This window comes from Cibotium barometz, chromosome 4 (genome assembly GCF_041138505.1).
Source record: "Cibotium barometz isolate CiBa-2024 chromosome 4, ASM4113850v1, whole genome shotgun sequence".
Taxonomy (NCBI): Eukaryota; Viridiplantae; Streptophyta; class Polypodiopsida; order Cyatheales; family Cibotiaceae; genus Cibotium; species Cibotium barometz.
In genome coordinates, this window is record NC_141049.1 from 58321740 (window position 1) to 58334238 (window position 12499).

Consider the following 12499-nt stretch of genomic DNA (forward strand, 5'->3'; position numbering starts at 1 on the left):
AATATGGTGTGATAAACCTTTTTTAAAAATTTAACATAAAGATAAAGTTTGTAATATGCAAGGTCATCATAGTAACAAATATTACTACAACCCAAAACGACCAGTCACTATGCCATTACAAGCCTCTTCCATAAAATCTTTCTCACTATAAATTTGTGGATGCAATCACATGTGACATTACAAGCCTCACATATGTCTCCTACACCATGTCCTATAAAAAATTTCCCCTTGAATATTTTATAAGGTGAATGTTATGTGTAGTATAATCCTTTATAAAAGCATTCACATGTATGATGTTTTTTAGGTCTTAAAAATACCCTTAAATACTTAATTTAAAATATCAAAAAATAATATATTTCATAATGGAAAGTGTTACGAAATTCACATGACTTTTCTTGTTTGCTTTTTGATCGAATGATGTCAATTTTTGAAAGGTAAATTATATTTGAGATTGTCGATATGGCCTTGCATGGATGTTTCAAGGGCATGTGTGAGCCACCATGTGCAAGCTATGTAAAATGGCCTTTGAGGTCACCCATAGATAGTAAACAACGAGTAAGTTTTCTTCCTCAAGAAAGAGATACCTTAAGATTCAAGAAATGTTAAATATTAGTAAATCAAAATATCCCATTATAGCTTACATGCTTACACATACTATACTATAAGTCATGAAGTACTTGATATGCGAATTCAGTCAAATAGAAAAAGTTGATTCACAATCATTGACATGAGGGGTGTGTAGTGGCTCGTGCATATGCATGCACAAAAGCTAGGGATATACATGTTGCACCTTTCACCATTTGGATGTTCTAAAACCAAATGAAAGTGATGTGTGTTTGGTATACTATTTTTTATTTTTTATTTGCATTCGTATGAGATGAGGCAATTATATTAAAAATTCATCCACTAACTTTAACTTTTGTTCATATATTTTTAAAAGAAACTTCGAAGGGTAAGGAGCTACTGCTCATTCACGAGAAAATACATTGATGTCCATGAAATAAACATCAACACTTTGTGGACCTCATGAAAGTTATATAGAGACGTGGCCCTCTCACTCTATTATCAAAATACAACTTTGGTATGTAGATCTAATTAGTAGACAACATGAAATTTCTATAGAGATAATATGGCCCTACCCTTGAGACTCTATTATAAAAATGAGACTTTGGAATGTAGATCTTTTATAAAAAATAGAAAATGTTGAACCAAATATTGGTGTAGAATAAAATAAATTATACAATGTAGATGTATATCATTGCATAACCAGTCTCCTTAAAAAACACTTTGGGTCACATCATACACTCTTACAATTCTTAAGATGTTTTTATACTAGCCTCTATACCACACTTTCTTTTGGTGCAAGAGGCCAAGTAGAGTCAAAGTGGGTATGTGTGACACACCTATGAAACAATGACATACCACACTTGCTTTTGGTGCAAGCCAAGTAGAGTCAAAGTGGGTATGTGACATACCTATGAAACAATAAGAAAGATTCAAGGTGTAGACGGTCATGTATTATATTGTATGATGTGATAAAAACTACTTTAAAAAAGAAAAGTGGAGTGATTAGTGTAAATAAACAATGATATCTATTGAATATAGTGTTGCTGAAAACATCATAGTACACCTAGCATAGATATAAAAAACAAGTTGGTGCTTAAAGCTAAAGTGACCACAAATGGAGAGGTGCATGCTCGTGCGCGAAAGGTCAATATGAAAAGCCTTTAAAGTGCTATAGAGGTATGAAGAGAGCTCTTTTTTTTTGAAAAATATGCTTCCATTACCGACTCATAAAAGGTGTGGAATTCCTTTGAAAACACAAAGGATTGCAAATGATAAGTAATTCATGCAAAAGGAGTTGTGAGTCACATCTCATGCCACTTCAGCCCTTATTCTTGGTCCTCCCCAAAATATGACTATCAGCACGCTCACACAAACGGGCAGTGACATTGAAGCAATAGGGTAGAAAGTTTTGTCAAATCCATTCCTTTGGTCGTGTCATAATAAGATATTGGTGGACCGACATTCTTCTATACAAAGGTCACAATGTGGCCCCTTTGGCCCTTGTATAATAAGAGAGACTTCTAATCTAAGGGAGAAAAGGTGGGTGCAAACGATGCAAAAGGTAAAGACGCACGCACACACCCGTGAACGGAATCAATTAATCATCAACATGTGTGTACTTGGTTAGTGCACACGTCAAGGAAGAGAATAAAGCTTTTCTTGTTTAAGCTTTGCATGGAACTGGAGTACTTAACATCAAACGTCCACTCTATTAGTACATGCAATACATCTCTATGTCTGTTTTTCTGATCATCATATAATCTTAATTAATTAGGACGTATACATGCATTATAGCTATTTGTATATTTAATATTACACCCCCACTAATAAGCTGCAAGCGTGCTATCTTACGTGGGCTAAGGATCCGATATATCCTCCTCTTCCGTGTTGGACTCAAGAGAGTACTATATATACGACTGTATGGGAGTTGCTATCAGCCTGCAGTACAAGTACACCACAATCATCATGATAAACTCAGTAGCTGGAGAGCAATGCAGCTGCATTGTCAATTAGCCTGTGTTTTAGCGAATCCAAATTAATGAACATGGGCTCACAGGTAACTAAAAAGAGTTTATTAATCATATAATAAGCCACGGAATTGATTAGGCAATGTTTAAGCTTCCAATTTGTAGTTATACTAATGCTTAAGCTGGGCCTTTATCAAATTTGCCTAAGGCTATAATTAGAGCTTCCGATGTTGGATCTGACTAACTAAAACAAGACTACATGCAGCGCAAAGCCTAATTAACAAAATGTGTATTAACAACAATTGATATATACAACAAGGCCATGCATCATGTAGGGTTAATGGTCTTACACAGGCCAGGGCCCTTATTTGGCGTAATTTGATGCCGCTGCATGTTTCCTATAATTGATGGACCTGAACTTTCTCCAGAGAGCTTTGATTTTGTGGTTGAGCCCCCATTTCAGTCTGATCACATCACTGCTACTGAGGCTGCTCAAGTCGGAATGCGAACTGTAATTATGATAGTTACAGTTGGGAGCTGCGGCTGATCGGATGGAGAAGCCGGTGGGCTCGCCGGGAAACCTACCGGCGGCCGCCGGCAAGTAATCCGACCATGACGAGCTCTCCAGCTCATCCGAAGCTGATTTCGATGCCTGACCGTAACTTCGACCCGGCGACGGATGATCACCTGTCATACCTTTGCAGGCTGCTCTGCCAAACTTCCGGCGGCCGGGACTTCCGATCAGCGCGACGGCCGGGAAACATGTCGTCTTTGCATGCCGCGCCTGGACGTGGCTTGATGATGTGGGCTTATTCACATCAAGAGCGCCACCGCTATTGATTTGATGATTAGTGAATGCACTAGAGGTGGTAAGCGGGGTAACAGCATGATTAGGTGATCTAATCCACCTTTTTGAGCCTCCAGGTTGAGAACGAGAACGTCTTAATGATGTACTGGGGGCAGTATTCTCAGCTAAGCTCGAGCCTTTAATAGGAGAGGATTTACTGGGTATGGATTTAATGGAGAATAGATTTTCCACAAATTGGATCTCCTCTGCACGCTGATAAGCATTATTGAATGTGTTAATGCCCTGATCAAAGCCAATTACTCGCAGATCATTAAGCTGCGGCAGGTGCTTGAATTGTGTGTAATTCAAGCGCGTATGGTAACCTAATAATTTATGCCCTTCTGCATACTTTCTCACAGCCTCTTCCAAGCTAAATGCCTCTTTGGAAGGCAACGATTCCGTTGTTCTCCTTCTCCTCAAATCGTAGAGGCAAGAAGGGAGATCCGCATCAGTTCTGCAAGCCATGAGAGCATCACTCTTCCCTTTCTGCACACGGTCGTGACTAGTTATATGATGATAATTAGTATCATCTCTTAGACCATTAATGATATTGTAATCTTTTCTATCAGGATAGATATCTCCCTTTGTAAGAGTAGAGGACTTATGGGAGCTGAGCAGTGGACCACCTGCACCTCTTCTTGCTGACGCATCGGCCTTTGTTGCTGTTGCTGCTGCTGCTGGAATACATTCAAGAGGTGTCATTATATCATTTACACCCTGATCAGCTGAAGCAACGCTACCACTAGGAATGCTGTCTAAGTAGGCCTTTTCCCACACAATGAAATCAAAGGATTGTGAAGGGGTGTGCTGTGGTGTGAGAGTCAGCTCCTCCTCTAGAAAGCAATAATTACCATTACAAGGCTCTGGAAATTCCATAGCCTTAAGCTTCATTCCCGTGTGTGGTAAAAAGGAGTGCTTACCATAGATGTAGATGAAGAGAAGCGCTCCAGCAAAAAAACGAGGGAGAGAGAAAGAGTATTATAATATATTATACGTATATGTGTGTGTATTTAATGCATTTATTAGTATTCTACCATTTCAAACGAAAATACCTTTATAAAACTTCCTTATTCTTTCTCCATCCTCTAATTAATGGATCATTGGTGTCCACTTTACACTGTAATCACCTCAGCTGAGCTGTTAGACTACGTCCAAATGCGTTCTTTCTCGAAATCCTTTACATAATTTATGTAGTAGTTGTGTCTACGATGTCTATCTCGTACGAGACAGAGAGGGAGTGAGAGTGTGTGGCGTGGCTTTTGTGTGCTATCTTTGTTTCAGGCAATAAAGTTAAGTAAAAGACTAGTTTAAGGCTCCTCATTGTTGAGAGGTCATTCATCATAACTAGTGTACATTGCCTTTTCATCAACATTTAGTGATTAGTATAGGCTGGGCCCAAGTCAAGGGTTACGTTATATTCTCCCTTGAAAGTAATAACACCACCACTAAGTGTAACAACTTGATTCATTACCTAAGAATGACGAATAGGTAAAGCACAAGCTTAATTAAAATCACTTGAAATTGAGAACGTAATTCATGAGCTTCTTTGATATACTTTACATCTATGTACATCTATGTAGGGTTTCGATATATTCTACATCTATGTAGAATATATCAAAAATCACTTGAAATTGAGAACGTAATTCATGAGCTTCTTTGATATACTTTACATCTATGTACATCTATGTAGGGTTTCGATATATTCTACATCTATGTAGAGTTTTGATATATTCTACATCCATGCAGGGTTTTTTTTATTAGTTCAAGCATTGAATTAGCACCTACTCACCCCCCACTCCCACCCAACACACACACACACACACACACACACACAAAACCAACAAAAAAGAAAATGAAACAATTAGATTATGAACCTAGTACATCAAAAAGTTTAAGTTGTCATTCACATCAAAAATCTTTTTCAATCAAAGCCCATTTTCATTCTTTTTGTGAGTTTGGAAACATGTCTCCTTACCTTTACCACACACTCTTTTGATGATGCCTGGCATTTTGAGATGTTTTGAATAAGAACACACACGCATGCAACAAACTCATGCACATGCACAAGGACGTGGGTGCACATGCATGCACGTGCACGAGATGCACACGGCATGTATGCAAATGCACAAGGACATGTGTACGCACACGTGATGCATTACACGTGCTCGCGTGTGTGCACATATGCACACACCCCCCATTATTTTTAATTTATTTTTTTGTTGTGTGTTATATCATATAATTCATCAATCTTGAAGGAAACTAGCTCTTAGATTTCTTGATAAAGCACAATTATGCATGTTGAATTCAACAAACTCCCAATGCTAGCCACTTGGTTCAAACACATAGGACCTACGGATTGTTAATCTTATGGACCCCAAGCCCATTGTGTTGATGAACATGGTAAACATTTAGACACTTTAAAGGTGTTGTAATTAGTTTTTCACTCTTGAGCAAAGTAGGTCTTAAACATGAATCCACAAAAGATTTATGAAATGTGTACTTATTTGTCTTTTCCTTTTGACGACTGAATCTAAAAGAGAAAAACATTTATAATAGTTTCTTAGATATTGTAGTAAATAATGGTAATCTAAAGCTACTATAGAAAACATGAAAAACCAAAGTGGGAACTTTGAGTATCATTGATTCTAGATTGGCTACATCTAATACCTATGAGGTAACCAACCTGACACTTTTATCTGAGATCTTCAAAATCATTTTGTCATCAAATATTTAATGTCATCTCACGGGCTTATGCTCCCTCCATTACATTAGGTCTATGCAACACATGTAAATTAAGTTTTTTTAACTAATAAAGGAATCGATGGCCTAATAATACATCTCAGCTCACCCAGGATTGGATTTAGGTTTAGGAACATTTGTTTTCAAGCCTAAATCTATCTTTTAAGTGCCATTATAAGCCTTAACTTTTTTAGACTTTGCCTTTGATCAAGATTTAAGAAATTGATTACCAAACAATGTTTCATAACATTTACCAAATTTAGAAATCCTTCTTAGTTAAGGCATAAGCATGCAATACTTGAAAAGGAGTTTTTGACAAAATTGAAGCAAGGAGTGCACAACAGAAGCATTGGGCAAGAGTGTGTGTTCTTAAGAGTGTGTTTGCTCATGAGAGAAGCTGTGTGTGTGTGCGCGCGCGCGCGTGTGTGGAAGCCATGGACTTGAGATGAGGTGCTTGAGGTTGGATGAGAAGACTCAAAGTGCAAAAAAGAACTAAAATGTGGCCAAGAAGGGGGACACCATGTACACTACTCAAAGATAAGATATTGCAAAAGGCGAGGCACACAAGTAACTAAAAGATCTTAGTCTATTAGTTTTCATCTTATTACAAGAAAATCTACCCAAGCATATTTTATAGATATGCTGGGCTATCCATTCCCTCTATCAAGGTGAGGTGTAGGCTATCAAAACACTTCTTGCTTTATCTTTCCTGATCCTCTTGCCTCAAGGATGTGTTCTCATGCCACGAACACATGATTTCTCAACACCCCCCCCTCAATGCAGGAATGCATAAGACTTTAAACTAACCCTACATTTTACAGACACACTTAATAGAAATGACTTTATCATGAGAGGCTTACATCAAGGGGTTTTAGCAAGAAGTTTTACATTTAAAAAAAAAACTTAGAAAAGTTTTTCGATAGGTGCACTAGAAGAGGCAACCACAAAGTTACCGTCTTCTTTGGAGTTGTTCGTGCACTCCCGAGTTCGTCTCTCCACATTTTCCCTTGTTGGGGTCCTTCTTGGAGTAGCGTGACTCCGTATGTCCCTTCTTCTTGCAAAAGATACATTTTAGTTTGGACTTGGCTACCATTGAAAAAGCCAGAGAGGTGGTATTAGATGTAGAGGTCGATGCACGGTCCTTTACCTTGTGCTCTTCTTCCAAACGTGCAGCAATGCACCCTTCTAGTGTTGGCGCAGATAAATTATTCAAGGTGGTGACCAATGAGTCATACTCGGGTGGCATGCTCTTGAAGAGCACGACAATCGCATCATCATCATCAACCTTGGAGTTGACGGATGGGAGCTCGGCGATAATGCTGTTCAAGTTGGAGATGTGGTGTATGAGGTCCTTCATGAGGTGAAGGGCAATGATTGACTGCGCCTTCTCAATCATCATCCACGTCCGTCTCGTCAGCCGGGTTGAATGGCCGTGTTCCTTTGACCAAGGTCCAAACACCTTTGGTTATTAGCACGTAGCGTATTAAGACCTGCCATGTATGAAAACCTTCGCCATTGAATCTATCCACATAGAAAGTTTCCTTAGCCATGGACAAGAAGGTCTTACCGACTTATATCATGCATGATGGCAGTGTCTATTCCCAGCAGGTTCGGAAATCACAAATACAGGTGGATTTTTAACAACACATGGCATGTGAACGCACTACATTTTAAGTGAGTTAACCAGGCAAGCAGGGTGCCTGATAAGCTACTTGCACTCACTCTGTGTGCAGTTAAGAGAACTACTCCGAGTTTCCTGGTAGGGCACCAAATCAGACGCAGATAGGTGCGTTAGATTTATGGAGCTGAGAGATTCAACATGGAAGTGACTTTGTAGCTCATCTTGTGAATTTAGCAGCACAGGAGTAGTCAATAGAAAAGGACACCCCTATTGCTGAACTACTTATACTGTTGCTCAACACTTCCAAAATTCAAGTGGGCTGTACCAAACAATTACCCACTGGCCAAGCTTTAATTCAACACCTTCAAATAGTAAATTGGTACTGTGTACAGAATGTTGACAGAAGTAAGGGGCCTGCTTGCTAGCTTAAGCATACATGCATCGGGGGTGTGTTTACTAGTAGCATACAAGGGGGCATCTTGCTTGCTTGAGAACACAAGGAAGAACGGAGTCTCCTTCCAAATTGAATCAAATCAAATCAGGATGAAGAGAGGTTATGGGGAAATGCAAAAACATCAAAATGCTTGCTTCTCCTTCTTTCATGGAGCTCGATTTGTTGATGTTGGAAGCACTCTTCTCCTCACGGGCTTGTCGTTGTCAAGGTCGTGGTCCTCCTTTCCTCAAGCTTCAAAATAGCTCCTTGTAGGACGCCCGCTTTGAGGCTTTCTCCCTTCTCCACAAAATACTTGCATCACCACCAGATGTCCCCTTCGTCAAGCTCTGATACCATGAAAAAATTGAAGCAAGGAATGCATAATGGAAGCATTGGGCAAGAGTGTGTGTGCTTGAGAGTGTGTGCTCATGATGTGAGAGAAGCTGTGTATGTCTGTGTGTGTGTGTGTGTGTGTGTGGAAGCCATGGACTTGAGGTTGGATGAGAGGACTCAAAGTGCAAAAAAGAACTAAAATGTGGCCAAGAAGGGGGACGCCTTGTATACCACTCAAAGACAACATATTGCAAAAGGCAAGGCACATAAGTAACTAATTAGTCTATTAGTTTTTAGCTTATTACAAGAAAAGCTACCCAAGCATATTTTATAGATATGTTGGGCTATCCATTCCCTCTATCAAGGTGAGGTGTAGCCTATCAAAGCACTTCTTGCTTTATCCTTCTTGATCCCCTTGCCTCAAGGATGTGTTCTCATGCCGAGAACACATGATTTCTCAACAACTTTGGGGTCAAAGAACCCTTGTAGAACACCCCCTTCTAGAATGGGGCTCACATGGTGTATTTGTGTCCCATTGACATGGGATAAGTGATTGCCACATCCACTCACATGGATTATCTACAAGTTGAAAATTATGCAATGATTACAATGACTATAACATGGAATTCGGCTTCTCAGAGACTTGTCAACTCTAGCATATAGACATTACCTTACCATGGAAATTGGATATTATAAATCTAATTTCACAAATGACTTCATACATTGTACACAACTTGTTAAGTGCTCTCAACCTTCATTTATAGGGACAACTATATTTTGATGGTTGCAATGTATACACTATAACTGTTTTACTATACAAACCATGCACTAGCATAAGTTACGTAGAACCTATCTTAGATATAAATTGATTGATGAATACATCTACCCTTAACAAATACCAAAACAAAGAATTCAGCCACCGGCAAGGTTCTCTCTAGTACGGGCATTCGTATTATGGAATACCCATGGGAGATACTCAAGAGCTTGTCTCTCACCCAAGTTCTTGAGTAAAGAATAATGAATAAAATAATGTACTATTTTCTATTTGTAGTCATCTAGTTTAATAGGCTAATCTAATGGGAATAAGAAGAAACACTTAAGAGGGTAATTACAAGAGGAATGAAACTAACTAAAAGTAAAAGGAAAGCAACACAACACAACTCTCACACTCCATCACTACACACTCTCACTCCATAATCATCTTTCCCTCACAAGTGTAAGCTCAAGCAAATGACAAGCACATGGAAGTGATAAGATGACAAAACCACACACAAGTTTGAAACCGCAAGCCTCTGACATATGGGGAGTGCTCACGAGTGAGGAAGTGATGCCCAAGCACACAACATCCTAGGTTCACCTCATAGATCAAAGAAGAAGACCTCGCTCAACCCTAAGTAAACCCTAGAAGGAGTTACCTCAACTTCTAAGAGGAGAAAAGGGGAGTCGAATAAGACTTACTCCTACTCAATGGAGAGAACAAAAGGATGGAATCCACAACTTGGGCTAGAGAAGAATGAGATACACCTCAACCATGCTCTCTATAAATAGGAAAAGGTAGGGCCATCCCATATGCACATAGTGCCACATGGCAAGCATAGGTATGTCCATAAAAGATACATATAAAGATAAATGATACAAAAATATCATATGAAAAATATAGGGTATATGCCCCAATTCACCAAAGTGAATGTGCATGTGCACCATCACATGTGGTGTACAAAAAAGGGTTAAGATTCCCCACCTCTAATACACATCTAGTCCCATGGATGCAATCGGATGAGATGGAAATGAGTACCAAAAATGGAGGGAAGGAACAAAGAGGCTATGGAATCTTGATTTGGAGTTCTTAGAGCTTGTGAAATCTTATGGGTTGTGGAGGCTTGGGAAGCTATAGTAATTCGAATAAACATATAGCAAGGAGAAGAAAACTTGAAAGTAGACTTTGGAATCTTTATTTTAGAGACTTTAGAACCTAATCAATCCATTAAGAAGATTTGTTTAGGAAGTTAAATTCATGAACACTAGTGTAAGCTAAGGCATGACGTGCTTCTTCAAGTGCAATGACCCTTGGAGTACCCTTCTTCCCATTTAATCTGGAGAAGTCATCCAAGAAGATACGTAAGAAATCATCCAAGAAGATATGTAAGAAGTCATTTAGGTACTCTTCAAAAATCTTCATGGTTGTCCATTAGAAGAAAGTCGTGGCATTGTAGAGGCCTAAGGGCATCATGACAAAAGTATAAGTATCCATTAAAAGGAAGTTCTGGCATTGTAGAGACCTAAGGGCATCATGACAAAAGTATAAGTTTCCCACTATGTGATGAAAGCGGTTTTGAGCCAGTATTATTGGTCAATTTACTACATGATTATATCCATTGAAGTCATCAAGTAAGGCATATGAACTACCACATCTTCAAGGACTCCCTTGGTGAAGGCGAGAGGGAATCCATCCTTGATTGTGCATTGATTTAGTGATTTAAAATCCATGAAAATGTGGATCTTATTGATCTTCTTCTTGGGGATGACCACTGTTATTATGGAGATAACCATTCTAAATACAATGCTATGATCCTCTCCCATCTTGTCTAGTTATTTCTTGATCACTTTTGAATACTTGGGGTTCATCTCATAGATACCCTTCTACACATTAGTTGGGGATACCTTCCTTGAGTAGGATCTTGTGAGTGAAAATGTCTAGGGTCAATGCATGTCTAGGTCCTTGTATGTCGATATGCAAAGACAACTTCATGTTCCCTGAAGAAGGTGGAAACAATGTCCCTCTAGTAGCATACCCATGAGGTAGGTGGAGAAACATTGTCCCTCTAGTAGCAGACCAATGATCCTACTAAGACTTGTGCTTGATCCTTGTTGATGTTGAGGTTGAGTTCCCTTGTCTCATCTTGATACATGATGGTGGGAGGGTGAGGAGTGGCACCACCCACTGCTTAATGTAGAGATAAGGGGTCATGGGCTGGGTTTGCATCCAAAAGAAAGTATCGTGCTATGCATTAAGGGAAATTTGGACTCTCAAATGGGCCTCTTAAGGCCCCTCTCTCTCTTCCATGAATTAAGGAAAGTGCCAAGTTAATGTTACAATATTGGCACTCTCTCTCCTCTTCAGATATTCCTTAACAATTTTTTATCAAGATCCACCTATTACTTTATTCAAATATCCATTTTCACCTATAAATTTGCCCAAAATCCCATGTAATAACTCCATCTTTTGCATTTACTTACTGCAATGAAATCTGTGAGCTTTGCACTCATTCTTTCTTTCATTCAATGAGTCCCCTTCCCCTTAATCGTCATTCATTCTTCTTGTCAAACATGTTGTATCTACATGATGATTCTCCTTATCTCCATCATTTTTTTAATTCTTTTGCATACTACATAATGTGGGTTATTGTTAAGGTGCCATTTTCTACTATACTCCTCCATGGATCCATCATACTCAGAGTTGCATGGTAATCCTCTTGGAGAAGCGGGGGAAAGGAGCTCAAACCAGGTAATAAAAAATGATAATGGTGTTTCATTTTTGTTTTGAGAAACTCTTTACTTATGTCTTGTAGATTGAACAGGAATGTATGTTCAGTACTAATTGATGTTATGTTTTGTGGATGTTTCTCTTTTATTTCTATAGAACTCTAGAACAAATTAAAACAAGAGGCACATACATCTGGCTTTGGATGAAGATTACACACCTCCACACAAGAGAACCAATGACAACCCCCTCGAGCTAGACATGCAGAGAGCATCACGAAAAAGCATGTTGATTTGTGAGTTCAAGGGTCAATTTACCCACTTGATCCCATGTCCCAACAGCCACCCAACTTTTCTTGGGTTAACTTCATTGGTAAGTATGTTTGCAAGGGCAATGCAAGATTGCTTGGTTACACAAAGAGGCTTGAAAATCATGATCATAGTGTTTATTGGTCTTTACAAAGATTGTTAATGATCAAGGAGCAAAATATCTCACAGTTAATTTCCATGTA

General features: G+C 39.0%; 2 protein-coding genes across 2 annotated transcripts; both read right to left on the minus strand.

The window, feature by feature from the left end:
* Positions 1-1735: 1735 nt before the first annotated feature.
* LOC147639433 (uncharacterized) lies at positions 1736-4319 on the minus strand. The gene is made up of 4 exons (XM_086791293.1): positions 4302-4319; positions 4008-4058; positions 2885-3867; positions 1736-2505 (listed from the first exon to the last, which is right to left on the minus strand). The coding sequence occupies exons 1-3, from the start codon at positions 4302-4304 to the stop codon at positions 2899-2901; spliced, it is 1023 nt and encodes a 340-aa protein (XP_086647419.1). The 5' UTR covers positions 4305-4319; the 3' UTR covers positions 1736-2505; positions 2885-2898.
* Positions 4320-6979: 2660 nt separating this feature from the next.
* On the minus strand, positions 6980-7861 carry LOC147639434 (uncharacterized). The gene is made up of 2 exons (XM_086783380.1): positions 7268-7861; positions 6980-7171 (listed from the first exon to the last, which is right to left on the minus strand). The coding sequence occupies exons 1-2, from the start codon at positions 7517-7519 to the stop codon at positions 7070-7072; spliced, it is 354 nt and encodes a 117-aa protein (XP_086639506.1). The 5' UTR covers positions 7520-7861; the 3' UTR covers positions 6980-7069.
* Between the last annotated feature and the right edge of the window lie 4638 nt (positions 7862-12499).